Here is a 13,957-nt window from a genome sequence, read left to right as displayed (position 1 = left end):
GCGTGTGACTCCGCCAACAACAGAAAGGATGATCTCATTTCAAACACAAAACGCACCACCCACCTGTGGTCATTTCATTTTACTTCGCGTCCTCCCAGCAAACAATTCATCTCTCTTGTGAGGTTTACTTTCAAGCAGACTTACACACATTTCGCAATTGCAAATAATGGTCTGACAGCAGAAGCGGCAGATGATTGAAAAAATAAGCAACGTCTGGAGGAGGAAATAAATTTTATGAATAATGAAAGGTTACACTCGACTGACTCACATTTCGTCGCGCTTGGCAAATAAAAAAATTGGATTTCAAAATCGTAAATATAAGGGCAGTGCTAAAAGGTGGAAATGGCAGTTTAATTTTTTCAAATTTTTTATTATTTAGTATTTGAAGTTCCGATTGAAGTTTCTAACTTAAGGAAGTTTATAATGAATTTATTTAAATTGTTTAAAAGGGAACATTTACCATTTTAGGCCTTCCCTTATAATAAGAAGAGCTTGTTTTATGGAGCTACACACTTTTTGCCTGGCGTCGCACGAAGAGTGTTGCATCGAGGCGCGAGAGAGGAAAGATAATATCAAAATCAGACGCGCGAGGTCAACTCACATGAGATGATTCACGTCACATTAATTTCGTTGCAGTGTCAATTACGAACGGCGCGAAATAGAGCAATCGCATCTCACGCCTGATCAATTTGATCATTCAAGTGAGCTGAAGAAATTATAAAATACAAAAATAGAAGGGATGAGAATAAATTTGATGATTTTTTTATAAAACTTATTCCCAGAGATATTTAATTTCCTTATTAGAATAAGAAAGAGTGATTTCAATATTTTTGTCGCCATAAAGGTGGTCGTGGGTGTCTTTGAATGGGAGTTTTACAGTGGACAAAAGTTGATGAGCGCTCGCTCGCCCACCAAGCTAGAAAGTGAACTTATGGGGCCGCGTATACATGGCAGCTCCAGCGACCAGCCGGCGGAAGAGATCAGTCAGTCGAGGACCATGGCGCGGCTGGGCAGAGTGTGTCCACTGGTGCTGCTCTTACTATTAATTGTTGGCGGCACCGAAGCGGCCAAAAAGAAGAAGCTTCCGTGGTACCTCAAAGTGGGACAGGAGCAAGGGTAAGATTTAAAAAGTTTTTTTTTTAATCCCAAATTGAAATAAAAATACATAATTTAAACTTGTTTGGATGCAAAAATTGATCAAAAATTAAAAAAGATTTTTAATTTAATGATATTTTTGATCAATTATTTTGTATTAATTAGGCCTTTCAATTATATTTAGCATTTCCCTGGAAAATGAACTTCTTTCCATTTTCAAATTGGATTTTCTTTTGATCGCAGCCGATGTGATTTACAAACACGCTTCAATTTAGGTCATAGGCAATTGATCTCTAAAATGTTGTGCGAATACCGAGTGACCATTTGCAAGTTAAATTGGAGCACTCTGTGACCATAACGAGCACATAAATTGTGAACTAACACTTTTAATATAGTGGAAAGAAATCGATCCCGCTCTCGTAATCGTGACTCGACCACCTGGTCGACAACAATGCTACAATTTCCAAGAACAATATTTTTTTTTTATATTAAAGCTTTTTAAACATTTTCAAGACCGAACGCGTGCGTGGTCGAGGAGATTCCGGGCAAGAGCTGGAGATACTGGACCGAATGCAAATATCACAACAACAGACAGATTTGTGGCCAGAAAACGTGAGTGGGCGCGAACAAGAGGCCTAAATTATTATAATGAGGGACTTTTATTTTTTATTTGCAGGAGGCTTAAATACGAATGCTGCGGAGGATTCCACCAGCTCGATAGTCAGGCCGGTTGCACTGGAGGTGAACAAAATAAAAATTCTAAAAAAATCACAAATTTTATTTCGGGCGCCGCGGTTGCGAAGAAAGAGTAAATATTTTCGCATCCATCAGGTCTTAAATTGGGTGCTAATTATGCCGGGCCGTAAAATTGCGCTAATGCCGAGCTGCAAACAATCGCAGGTTCAAACGCCGCTTAGGCGCGCGGAAGCAATAAAACCTTCGCTGGCCGCCAAAGTAAACAGAAAATGCAGAAAAAAATCTCAAAGACGCGCGCGCCCCTTTGTTTGCGACGCGCGCTCTCGCCGAAATCAAAACTCGAGACGCGCCAATAATAATAATCGTAATCGACTTGATTGTGTTTTGTGAAAAGTGAACCCGATGGCTGACGTTCTGCAGACGGCCAAACACTACGGCGCTGCCAAGTTCGTCGAGTTCGTCGAGCAGGCCGGCCTCACCAGCAGGTTCAAGCGCGAGGGACCGTTCACGCTCTTCGCACCCATCGACAAAGCCTTTGAGGTGAGAATGATGAAAAAATTAACAAAATTTAAAACAACAAAAAATTTATTATCTTCCCGACAAGGACAACAATTTTATATTCATTGAAATTCCAGGTTGAAAAAGTCTAGAAGCTAATTAATAAAAAAAAATTAGACTCACAAATAATGTAAAATCATGATGGCAATTAACACAGCAAAATAAGAAGTTTTGTTCAATTTCATAATGATGTTTTTATTTGTTTTTTAATGCTATTTAGAAGATTTGTAGTCATTATTGTTTTTTAATATAAATTTAATATAAAAAAATTTTAGTATTCCATCTTTGACTCCAGAAGTGGTTATTTTTTTAAGTATTTTTTTTTTTTTCATAGGATTCGAGCTCTCCAAGAAGGATTTTGAGAAAATTGAAAGCTGCTTTTATTTTAATTTTGATAGCACTTTGTCTTTAAGCAATCGCAAAATTATTAAACCCAAATTAATTTGAAAAAATATGCGATTTTTCTCTAAACAATTATTACCAATTTCAAACAAGTAATTAAAAATCAATCCATATAAACAAAAGGAAAACGCTTTTTTTTCAGCTTTCAGTATAATATTTTTTCAAACTTTTTAATTGTAAAGCTTTTTGCTCCTGAATATCTTGGGTCAAATCGATGAAATAAACTTTGAAGAACACGCAATGGCGATTAACAAGCACTACCTATTCTTAGCAAACGCCAATAAAATGATCTAATTTTAACACTGCGAGCTTTTTTTGACTGTTGATTCGTCAAAATTTAACACAGTAGTTTATTCCTCATTGTTAATCATTCCTTGTACTAAAAAAAGTAAAAATTAATTTTTCCGTGAATAAATAAACAAATGATATTTTTTCGGGCAAAAACCTATTGTAAAACTTGATATTGAATTTCACTTTTTGATCGACATATTTGAAGAAAATGTCTGGAGATCAAAGGCTGCGCTTGGTTCCGAGTCGGCAGAAAAATTCAAGCATTCTTCTCCACGCCATTGGCCACCGAGTGGACACCGACGACATAGGCTCGGACACGGTTTTGCCCTCTCTCTATGGTCTGGATTTACGAATCAACAAATACACAAACGGAGTAAGAATTAATTCCGAATATGATGAAAAAAAAAATCAAATTAATATTTTAGATGAAAACGGTCAATTGCGTGCTTCTGCTGAGGAAAGATCTGCAAGCGACAAACGGAGTCGTCCATCTAGTGGAAAAAATTCTCGAGCCGTACGTCGTGGTGCCGGGAAAAAATATCGCCGAAATGATCGAATCGGTATAATTATAATTATAATTGTTGGAAAAAACTCTGGCACTTACCTTTTGATGTCTTGCGAGCAGGACGGCAGATTCAGCGAACTGGCGAAGGCACTCGAAGGCACCAAGTGCAAGAAGAGGCTCGAGAACTCGCAGCAGAGCTACACGATTTTGGCGCCGTCCGACGAGGCCTTCCAGAAACTTAGTCAGGGCAAATTGGAGCGGCTCCTCAGCAACCCTGAAATCAAGGAAGGTGGGACCAATAACATTTAAAAATAGTTTAAAAAAAAAAAATTATAATTTAAAAGCTCTTCTGGAGAACCACATCATTCCGCACCCGACGTGTTTGAGCGCCGTGACAACCAAGACAAACCAACGAACTTTGGGCAAAGAGAAACTCGAATTTGATTGTGACAGCAAAGGAGTGAGCATTTCTGGGCAGAAGATGAGGAATCACTATCAGATCGGCACCAACGGTCTGCTCTACATGATTGATGATTTGATATTTCCCCAAAAAGGTTGGCAAAAATAATTTCAATTTAAAATTTATTTAATTTTTAATTTATTAAAAATTGTCCACATTGGTGTTTTTAGCCATGAGTGCAATGCAGATTGCGGAAAACGAAAAGCTGTTCACATTTTCCCACGTTCTTCGGACGTCTGGGATGTCGGACATTCTGGAAACAATGCCCAACATGACACTTTTCGCCCCTAGCGAAGCGGCCATGTATTGTGAGCAGAATTAAATTTTTTGGATATTTGTGAAATTTTCCGAATTTTTTATAGCTTTACCAAAAGAAGAGCTGCAGCAGCTCAAGGAGAACAAGGAAAAGGCAAGGAAATTTGTCATGTATCACGTGGTTGAGGGAAATCTGCGCTCCGATTCGATGGTCGCCGACAGGGTAAATTACAGTTTTTATTACAATCATTTTTTCTTTTGCAAATATAATTATTTTTTCTAACAAAATGAAATTAAATACGGAAAGGATAATTATTAATTTAGACATTTTAATGAAAATGTGGATTTTTATAAACAAAAAAATGATTTATTTTGAGTTAAGAGAATATTTTTAATCTTATCTCAAAAAATAAGATTATTTTAAATGAATAAAATCAGAAATTTCATAAATACGTTTATTTTTATTTTAGAGCGTCCGTTCGCTGGACAACAAGAATAAGCTTCGAGTTCAGTTGGAATTGAACTCGTTCGGCGTCCAGGGTGCCAAGTTGGAGAAAAAGGACCTCGGGGGCAGCAACGCGTGCATGCACATCATCAACAAGCCGCTGAAACCGCCGGCCGAGTCAGCCGAAGGAATGCTCAGGACCATGGGAAATTTCTCGTAATTTTCAGAATTAAATTTAATTATATAATGATTGATTTTTTCGGTAGTTATTTCGTGAAAGGGTTGAGTCAAGTGCTGAAATCCATGAATCACAATGGCTCTGTGACGGTGATGGCCCCGACGGACAAAGCGTTCAAGGAGCTCCCGGAGGATAAACTTCTGCAATACACTTCCGACCGCAAGTTTATGCATAAGGTTTGCCTCATTATAATTTTTTTTAAAAGGCTAAAGCATTTGATCGTGGATTCAAATAAAAAAAAATTAAACAAGCATTTATTAAAGTTTATTTGATATTAATTAAATTAATTATTTATTTGAATTTTTTATTAATGAAGTTAAACTTTTATTAAAATGCTATTTATTTTTGAAAGCAAGAATTAATATTAAAATTGCAATTAAAATAATTTTAGATACTTTCATCTTTTTTCAGATCATCAAAGGTCACATTGCTGACCACATGGTGACCTTTTCAATGCTACGGCCAGGATTGAAATATTTAATCAAAACCAAACACACTCCTGTGTACTTCTCTGTCGACAAACTCGGACGTCACACGGTAAATTATTGATTTAAATATTTTAAAATTAAATATTTTTTTAATTTATATAGATTGGAGAGGCCGAGGTCATCCAGTCCGACCTCACTGTGCTCGAGGGCGTCGTCCAAATTTTGGACACGGTGCTCATCAGTTCCAGCAACGGCCACAAAAAATGAATATTTTATCCAGATTAATTAATTAAGAGACCATTCAGTGTTCACTAATGAAAATAATAATAATAATTTTATGGGCCAATCATTAACTTCTATTGCACTCTCTGATTTTTAGAGGAAAACGAGAATAAAATTTTATGTAACCTGAAACTCTTTCAAGTACAGAGTTGCATATTATTTTTTTTTCATCGAGTTTATTAACATTTAACATTATAGATCATTATTGAATAATTTTCGCATTTTATGTGTATTTTTAATAATAAAAGGAGGATATTCCAATTTTAAAACAGGTTATTACTGAGAAAAAAAATCAAGATTAATTAAAATAAGAACTTTGAAATATTTTACATATTTTTGTATGAATTAGCTATTTCTAGCTTAAAATGTTTTTAAATTGCTACTCATTTTTTGTTGATGAATACAATTAATGTTTTAATTGTTAGTGCTTTGGTTTATATTATCATGTAATAATTTAATTTTACGATAATTGATACTGAAGATCAGCAAATACTTCAAAATTTGCTAATTTTTAATTGTATTTTATGAACATTACAGTATAAAGATTAATATTGCAAATTTCATGCATCAATCACATAAATATGAAATTATTGACACATTTTTATACAATTAAAAATAGGAAAATTGGAAAATATACCAATTCCAAGGTCGTAGCAATTATACATAAATTTAAAGATAGCTGGATTCGCAAATTTGCAGGAAACTCACCTGACAAAACATCCAACACCAAAATTTGGAAGGCTGACTCTTCAGAAGTTCGGCGGCGGTTTTTTTCTTCGGCAGTTTTATGTACAAAAAAATGTCCACATTAATCACGGATGCAATCAAATTTAACGAGATTTCACAAAGAACGTTTCACTGGAGTTAAGGATAATAAATACTCAATTATACTGTATTGTATTTTTTCAAGAGGAAGGAAGAACACGCGCAGCACAATTCACTTTCAAAATTCTAACTGCACAAAAAGGGAAATTCCTTTCTTTCCAGTCCCTCCAATATTGTTCAGCAGACAGGAGAAGAGAAGGAGAAGACGCGGAAATTTAGGAAAACAAACAAGTTTGAACGCAAACTGGGGCACGTTCTTGGTTGGAATGCGATGATTAGCCAAGCAGAGGCGCTGACTCTGATTTCAGAGGGAAAAGGAGGGAGAGGGAGGAGAAATAAGGCGAGCAGGAAACAGGAGGGACATTTTTTGGCAAGCCAGACAATTAAACATGATTTTATGTGTCCAATGCTAATGCATTTATGCCTGGAAGTCATGTGCGTCGTGTTTTTATACTAATTGTGTGGAACTTATTGATTTTCTCTTAAGTGGGTGAACAATATTTATGTTGTTTGAGTGGATAATGAGTTGAATTTGTGATGCGTGTGATCTTCTCGAGACATTCTTCCATCGAAAATTGAGGCTAAATCTTCAGATGAGACTGACAAACGCCACAAAAGAGGTAATTATTTTGATGTATTATCTGTAATTATTCAGGAGAGATAATTAATTTTGTCAATTTGATTGACTCATTATATGAAAGTGTACGTTTTTAGGCAAGACCTTGTGATTTTTCGCAACTATGTTATTTTACTTTGAATGGAAATTTTTTTTGCAAAAAATATACTTTGTTTTAACTAACTAAAAAAACATGAAATTCAGTAAATTTAGCATCTCGTTTTATGAAAACATTGCATTTCTTTGCCGGAAATCTCATTATCAATTTATCAATTTTTGTTTGCTTTGATAAATAATATGAAATTTCATTTATCGCGTCTTTCCCAATTTTCTGGCCTATTGCAATTATAAACAATGAATGAAAATTTTAATTACTGAACAATTTATGCAATAGAATCAAAAAATTCAATCACAAAATGAAGCTTGATAATTTCAAAAATGAATTTGGTAGACATTTTAATTGTTGTAATTTGGCGTGATTCTGGTTGTTTCCCACAAACAAACCTATTGACCTTTGCATTGGAGGATTTTTTTAATGATTTCTTACTTTTATTCAATACATAAAAGCAAAAAATACACATAATTAAATAAGATTCTGGTGTGGAATAATTATTTTATTCCTCTCTTAATTTGTTTTTTTTGACTGTGGCTGTGTCATCGGAGAACTTCATTGTTTTTATTATTATTATTCAATTAATTTTCGGCTTACAATTAAATTCATTTTTTAAGGGCTTTCTTTTTAGTTATTCTTTTTTGATTTCTGGCAATTGTTTTAAGTTGAATTCTTACAAATAAATCTTGCATTTATTTTAAATTTAAAGTAGCTTTAAATTTACAAATAATTATTATAAATTCAATTGGAATTAGCTTGTACAATTCATGGGATTCCAATTCACTTCAAGGGAATTTATAAAGGCATTTTAGAATTCAACTGCAGATTCACAGAACTTTCTAGATGCATCTAGAAAGTTCTCAATGTAAATCAAATGGGTGGGTGGGTTTTGCACGACCCTCCCAGGGCTGCTGCCCGCGCTATAAAAGGCGCTCCGTCCGCTGGCTCGATGCAGAAGGCTGACTGACCTCAGAGAAATCAGAGGTAAAGCTTCGACACTCGAGCCAGCTGACGGAGAGCATTCAACACTTTGCTCTTTGTTCGCAGGACACCTGGACTTCCAGTGCAGTTCCGGACACCCGTCCGAACCCTTCGCACTCGTCCGAGCCGTCCCAAGGCCCCGACCGCTGCCTTTGTCCCGACGCTGTCTCGTCCGAGGACAGCCGGAAGGCCGACCGCGTCCCGAGCCCCTCGAGCGGCACGCCTGTGTCCATCGTACTGTCCGGGGTGTGGCCGAGCCGTCCGAAGCCGTACGGAGCAGTTTTGCCAGGTAAGAGAAATTACAATTGTTTCTCCCTGAGGCCTTCTTTTGGCCAAAAGGTCAAACCACTACGTGAGACGGAAGTACAGCCGAGTGACCCATTGTTTTTGTCCCCAGCTCCTTCCTGTCCGAGGAATCGGGCGCCGACGTGGCACGCCGCCAGCGAGCGCTCGGACGAAGGCGTCCGAACGTCCGCCGCCAGAGACCCGCACGCCGTGGGCCCCGGCCGCGCCGAGAGCCGCCGCCGACCTGCAGGGAGCCGTCCGGGTTCCCAGCAAGGACGTTTCCAGGGCAGCCTGCCGGCCTACCCAGGGAACACCGCTCCCATTTGTTGATTTTAAGTGACACTATACGGACAATTTTGAGCCAGTGAATTTACCCTATCCAGCCAGAATTGTTGTGAATACAATAAAGCCCGTGTGTAAGCCAACTTGCATTGTTTTAAACAATTACAAATTAATCATAATAATTTACACAATAGAAATTACTGAACAATTACCCATTAATAATTTATTAAGCAATTAAATAATCAGTCAGTATAATCATATGCAAACCCCTTACTTGCAACTTCTTATTATCATTTTGGTTTGCAATAAACTAAATTTGTAATACCAATTCTTTTTAATAAAATCATTATCTACATAATTTTTCAATCTAATAAAACAAAAATTTTTGTGCATTTTTTTCTTAAACACATTATTTTATTTAGGCATTTGATTAACACATTTTTCACAGTTTCTCACAGTCACACATTAAAGACGTAAATAAAACCGACAAAACATCTTTTTTCCTCTTCACATGGGTGGTGTGTTTACGTAAAAACTGCAATTTTACGAAAAAGTGAATTACATATATTTTTAATTAAAAAAAATTCTGCAAGTTAAAAAATAAATAGTGTCAAGTCCACTTGGCCTGTGCGACGGGCTTCATGGCCAGTCTGTGGATGCGGCTGGAGCCGAACGCGACCCCCGAGGGGCTCTGCGGCTCGTTGGGCGCGGCCCCCGCCGCCCCCTGACTCGTCTCCTTGCTGGTGCTGGCCGCCGTCGGACGCATGAAACTCAGACTGGTCGGTTTGTTGCGGGCCAGTTTGTTGGTGCCGACCGGCGCCTGGACACTCTTGGGGCTGCTGATGACGTTCTCCTTGGAACTGATGCTGTCGCTCCTCTTGGGCCTGGATGCCATGCTGGCCGACCTTTTGACCTGCGACGAGCTGGTCAAGTTGGTCACCGGTTTGTACCCGAAACGCGATTCACCGGAAATCTTCCGGACAACTTCAGCAGGGTTGTTGTTCTTCTTGACGAGAGGCACTTCCTTGACGGCCGTCCTGATTCTGGCGGGGGTGTTGCTCGCGTCCTGCTTGACCCACACGGGCTTTGTGGTTGATGTGGTGGTTGCAGGGGCAGGGTTGCTGGCGATGGAGCTCTTGGAGCTGCGCAGACTGCTGATCGAGTTGGTCCGCTCGTCCAGGTTGCGCAGGTTCTGGCTCGGCGTCCGCGACAGTTGCCGCACCAGCCGCGGCTTGTCCTGCTCCTTGCTGGCCGCCGCCGAAGACCTCCCGAGGGACTGCGTCCGTTGCACCAACGAGCTGCTCTTGGGCTGCTCGACGATGGTCTTGGGCCTCGGCGTCCTGCTCGACACAAATGCTGGACGCTTGATCGACTCGGAGCTGCTTCGACGCAGCTGCGGCTCGTCTGTTTTCGTCAGCATCTCGGCCAAAGATCTGGAATTCAATAAAAATAAAAATAAACCATGTGAAAAAATATCCCTTCATTTAGAATTTCGATTCACTAACATATATGATTCTGCTTAATTATATTTTCATCAAATTTAAATTGAAAAAAAAATTAAAAAAAAAAATCATAAATCGATGACTCTGTCTTTTTTTAAGTTATTTTTTTATTTTTGAAATTTGAAGAGTTTTTTTTCCAACAAATACATCTAAAATCTTAAACTTATTTGTATTTTATTATCAGTGTTATTGCTTCGTTTAAATTTTAATATCCAAGATATAAGAATTTAAATAAAAAATTAATTGCTTAAAAATGGCATATTTTTTTTATCAATATTGACTGCAGATTTTAGAGATAAAACGAGATAAAATAAATAAATTTTAAAGCCTAGTTTTCAAGAGCGTTTTTATTCAGAATATTTAAATTTCATCATTGGAAATTTAAAAAAAAAATCAAATATATATTCAATTAAAAAGCAGATTTCACAAATTTCTTTTGCAATTTTTTTTTTTTTTTAAATTTAAGAATATTGTTTCATTTTTTAGTTTTTTAAATTTGCATAAATCTTTATCATTTTCTCTTTTGGATTTTTGTTTTCTTTATAAATATATTACAAAAAATTCATTTTTTTTTATAAATTGGTACCTGTTGATGCCGGTGCTGGGTTTAGAGGGCCAGGAGGGCTCGGCGGTCTTGTCCGGCAGAGGCGACTCGACGGCCTTCTGCTTTTCCAGTTTTGGGACGACCTCGACCTTCTTGGGCTCGACCGGGGGCTCCTCTATCTTGACAACAGGCTCGTCCTTGGGCAGGAGGTCGCCGTCCTTGGTGCCGGTGCGGGTGAGCGGGCGGCGGGTGGTGCGGCGCGCCGGCGAGAAGCGGTCGAACTTGCTGCCGTCGCCCATCTCGACGTCGTCGGCGTTGTCCTTGAGCATGTGGGCGAGACGGTCGCAGGGCGGCGCCTCCTCGCGCTCGATCAAAGGGTACTCCTTGCGCCTCTGCAGCGGACTCGACGGGATCCGGTACTCGGCCATCGCGTCCCGCAGCAACTTGCGGTCCAGCGAGCCGCCGGCGTTGTGATGGTTGAGCAGCCTTCGGTTGGGCAGCGGCGAAGCCAGCACGTCCACCGGCGGCAGGTCCGACTTCTTCACGTACCTGGTGCTCGTGTTCACCGTGTTGGCACCAAAGTCAGTCTCGTAGTATGGCAACGAACTTGTTGCCGTCGTGCTTGGACTCGGCGTTGAAGGCGCCGCACTGAAAGAGTATTTAAAGTTTTAAATTTTATTGTTGAATATTTTAAAAACTGATTTTTTTTTGCAAAATAGATAAAAGCTTTATAATAACGCGCGGGAAAAGAATTTTTTTCAATATTTTTAATTGATTCTAATATTTTATGTATTAAAAAAAAGATGAAGTGTTAAAAAAAGTACTCTTCTCAAGCAAAAAATCTAATGTAATATTTTAGAAGAAAATTGGGTTTTTCCAAAATTAATTATTAAGTCTTTAAATTAAAACAATGGGAAACAATTGATTATTTTCCATCAAATGTAAATTCGAGTAATAAAAGACATTCATCAGAACAAATAATATTTCAACTTTTTAATTCAAGTATTTTTTGACGAAATGAAATTAAACAAATTCCTTATCCTCAGATGAAGTAAATTTAAGTAAAACTTGGTAGATTTTTACCGTCGCTGACCACTTATCAGTTAATTAATCACAATTCTTTAAATGAAATATTTTAAAAAGAAGTTTCTTAAAAAACGTTTCACTACAATTTCATTTTTTTTTTGTCAGAAATTTAATAGAAACCAATAAAAAATTATAAAATACCTTTGTTGGATGTAGAGAGTGGTTGGTCGAGCATTCTCCCTAGTCCTTCTGGGCGCTTCCGGCGTGCTCGAAGGGTTTTTCAGGTACAGGGTCAACTTATCCTCCTGCTGGCTCTTGCGTCCAAGTGACTCGATTAGGCCGTTCGAGTCCTACAGAAATTTCATTTCAAAATGTAAATTAATAAATGTAATTTAGGTTGTTTTTGTACCGCTTGAGATTCTTTGGTTGAGCTGTCGGCGTCGTCTGCCGGGGTGTCAAGGTGCGTCCTCGAACGCAAACGCCGCAGCATCCGAGTGTTGACGTCGGGCTCGTCGGTGCTGCTGTTCAAGTTGGACTTGCGCCACGCCGACTTGTCCTTCAGCGTAATGCCCACGGATGGTTGTTGTGCTTCTGAAAGTTATACGATTTATATTAAAAAGTATAGAATTCAATTAATTTAATAATTTTAACGTGGTGAAGAAAAGCATATAATTAAAATCTTATTCTTTTAAATATATATATTTTAAGTTAAATTAATTCATTAAATAATATGAAGTGTCTAGAAAAAACTATAAAAATTGATATTTAATTTTTTTAACAAAACTTAGAATTAGAATTTTTCTTAATTTTTACAATTTTTAATGATGAACTTTGACAGATTATGGGAATTTTTGTATTTTCACTGTCAATTATTTTTGTTAGTAATTTTTCCAACAGGTTATTTTAGGGTTTTTGCTTAAATTAATGACTGACCTTCAATGGCCTCCATGGCGCCGACGACGTCCGTCTTTTCAATGGTGGGTTTCCAGTCCGAGTAAACCCTGCGGTAGGTGCCCGTCTGCTTCTCCTCGGGCAAAGTGTCCAGAATGCTCGACCCGTTCCTGTTTTCGCCTTCCGCCGACTCGGTGGACGTTTCGGCTGTGGAGCGTCGGTTCATCGCCGGCGGCCTCCGTCTTCGCCGCTGCTCTTCGGTCAATTTCTCCTCCTTCTCGCGCTTCTCGCTGTCTATCAACCACGCTTCGATCTTTTGCCTCCATGCCCTGCGATGAAGAAGGTAATTTTGCAACGGCTTAAATAATTCTGCTCGCAAAAAGTAATTACAAATCAAGGAAAAGTTTAAAGAGAAAAAAAATCGCAACACAAAACCCAATGTGCAAATTTTTATTTACAGGAAAGGAAACATCCGTGCCTTTTGGTTTGGGATTATTGAATTAGTTTTAAATTTTGACATAAATTTTAAATTTATAATGTAGTGCTTGAATTTTTTCAATTTATTTATTTAAACTTTGCTAGGTGTGTCCATAAACTGGACTGAATTTAATTTAAAAATGATATTAACCCCACGATTCATCTCCAAAAAAATTTGTAAAATATCTAAATCCTAAAAATTCATATCTCCAAAGACTTCAAAGTGGACTGAATTTAAAAACATTACATTGAATCGATTGGTTTAATGTTCATTGCATACACTTAAAAAAATCCTAAAATTTTTATATCTGGCAAGCCCTAAACATGCTATATTCTCAATTATATTAATTAAAATATATATTTTAATCTGTACATGTCTCGTCATAATATCCTCCTTTATACTGTTCTTACTTAACTTAATTTATATTTCAACGTTACTTATGTACACGGGCGTGTTTAATTCGTGATCCTCTCTCCACTGCATGCCACACACGGCCGAGGGATAGAAAAAATGCAATATAGATACCTTGCGATGACGCACCTTGGTTTACCCTCTACGTCGTCAGTCGGCGTTAAACCACTAGGAAGGACTGGAGGCCGCGTGTTGGCCGCGATCGGGTCGGCGGCCATCGACGGGCTGCACGGCCGCTCGCGGTCGCCGCTGAAGTCGGCGCTCAGCAGGTCCGGCCGCTTTCGTCCGCTGCCGCGCGCTCGTCTCGCCCAAGATCGATCTTTAGAAAATTCAAATATTAATATTTTTA

The 13,957-nt window shown here is 38.2% G+C and overlaps 3 protein-coding genes across 7 annotated transcripts in view; 2 read left to right on the top strand and 1 right to left on the bottom strand.

Annotated features, from left to right (window-relative positions):
• The first annotated feature begins 955 nt into the window (after window positions 1-955).
• On the top strand, window positions 956-5,918 carry LOC132204820 (transforming growth factor-beta-induced protein ig-h3). The gene is made up of 14 exons (XM_059633630.1): window positions 956-1,116; window positions 1,609-1,707; window positions 1,772-1,836; window positions 2,186-2,331; window positions 3,248-3,415; window positions 3,468-3,602; window positions 3,668-3,836; window positions 3,892-4,101; window positions 4,178-4,315; window positions 4,370-4,485; window positions 4,733-4,923; window positions 4,974-5,121; window positions 5,357-5,482; window positions 5,536-5,918. Exons 1-14 carry the CDS (start codon window positions 998-1,000, stop codon window positions 5,638-5,640), a joined length of 1,935 nt encoding a protein of 644 aa, XP_059489613.1. The 5' UTR covers window positions 956-997; the 3' UTR covers window positions 5,641-5,918.
• A 928-nt stretch (window positions 5,919-6,846) lies between these two features.
• Window positions 6,847-8,899, top strand: LOC132204335 (uncharacterized). 3 transcript variants are annotated; one of them, XR_009442520.1, is made up of 4 exons: window positions 6,847-7,100; window positions 8,115-8,192; window positions 8,256-8,478; window positions 8,587-8,899. XR_009442520.1 is itself a non-coding variant. In XM_059632794.1 (3 exons), exons 1-3 carry the CDS (start codon window positions 7,074-7,076, stop codon window positions 8,802-8,804), a joined length of 468 nt encoding a protein of 155 aa, XP_059488777.1. In that variant the 5' UTR covers window positions 6,856-7,073; the 3' UTR covers window positions 8,805-8,899. The 3 variants fall into 3 exon arrangements, 1 of the variants encoding a protein (XP_059488777.1); XM_059632794.1 differs by lacking the exon at window positions 8,115-8,192 and having other exon boundaries at window positions 6,856-7,100; XR_009442519.1 differs by lacking the exon at window positions 6,847-7,100 and having other exon boundaries at window positions 7,844-8,192.
• Window positions 8,900-9,149: 250 nt separating this feature from the next.
• Window positions 9,150-13,957, bottom strand: part of LOC132204334 (inverted formin-2) — a 32,359-nt gene continuing 27,551 nt past the window's right edge. For 2 of the 3 annotated variants that reach the window (XM_059632791.1, XM_059632792.1), the window contains exons 19-24: window positions 13,723-13,927; window positions 12,762-13,048; window positions 12,238-12,419; window positions 12,030-12,178; window positions 10,845-11,450; window positions 9,150-10,189 (exon numbers count right to left, since the gene is read on the bottom strand). In XM_059632791.1, the coding sequence (XP_059488774.1) occupies window positions 9,367-10,189; window positions 10,845-11,450; window positions 12,030-12,178; window positions 12,238-12,419; window positions 12,762-13,048; window positions 13,723-13,927 (2,252 nt within the window). In that variant the 3' untranslated portion in view covers window positions 9,150-9,366. The remainder of the gene's footprint in view (window positions 10,190-10,844; window positions 11,451-12,029; window positions 12,179-12,237; window positions 12,420-12,761; window positions 13,049-13,722; window positions 13,928-13,957) is intronic. The other variant, XM_059632793.1, reaches the window with a different exon arrangement.

This window comes from Neocloeon triangulifer, unplaced genomic scaffold (assembly GCF_031216515.1).
Source record: "Neocloeon triangulifer isolate White Clay Creek 2 clone unplaced genomic scaffold, ASM3121651v1 ptg000022l, whole genome shotgun sequence".
Classification (NCBI taxonomy): Eukaryota; Metazoa; Arthropoda; class Insecta; order Ephemeroptera; family Baetidae; genus Neocloeon; species Neocloeon triangulifer.
This window is presented reverse-complemented; position numbering and strand designations above follow the sequence as displayed.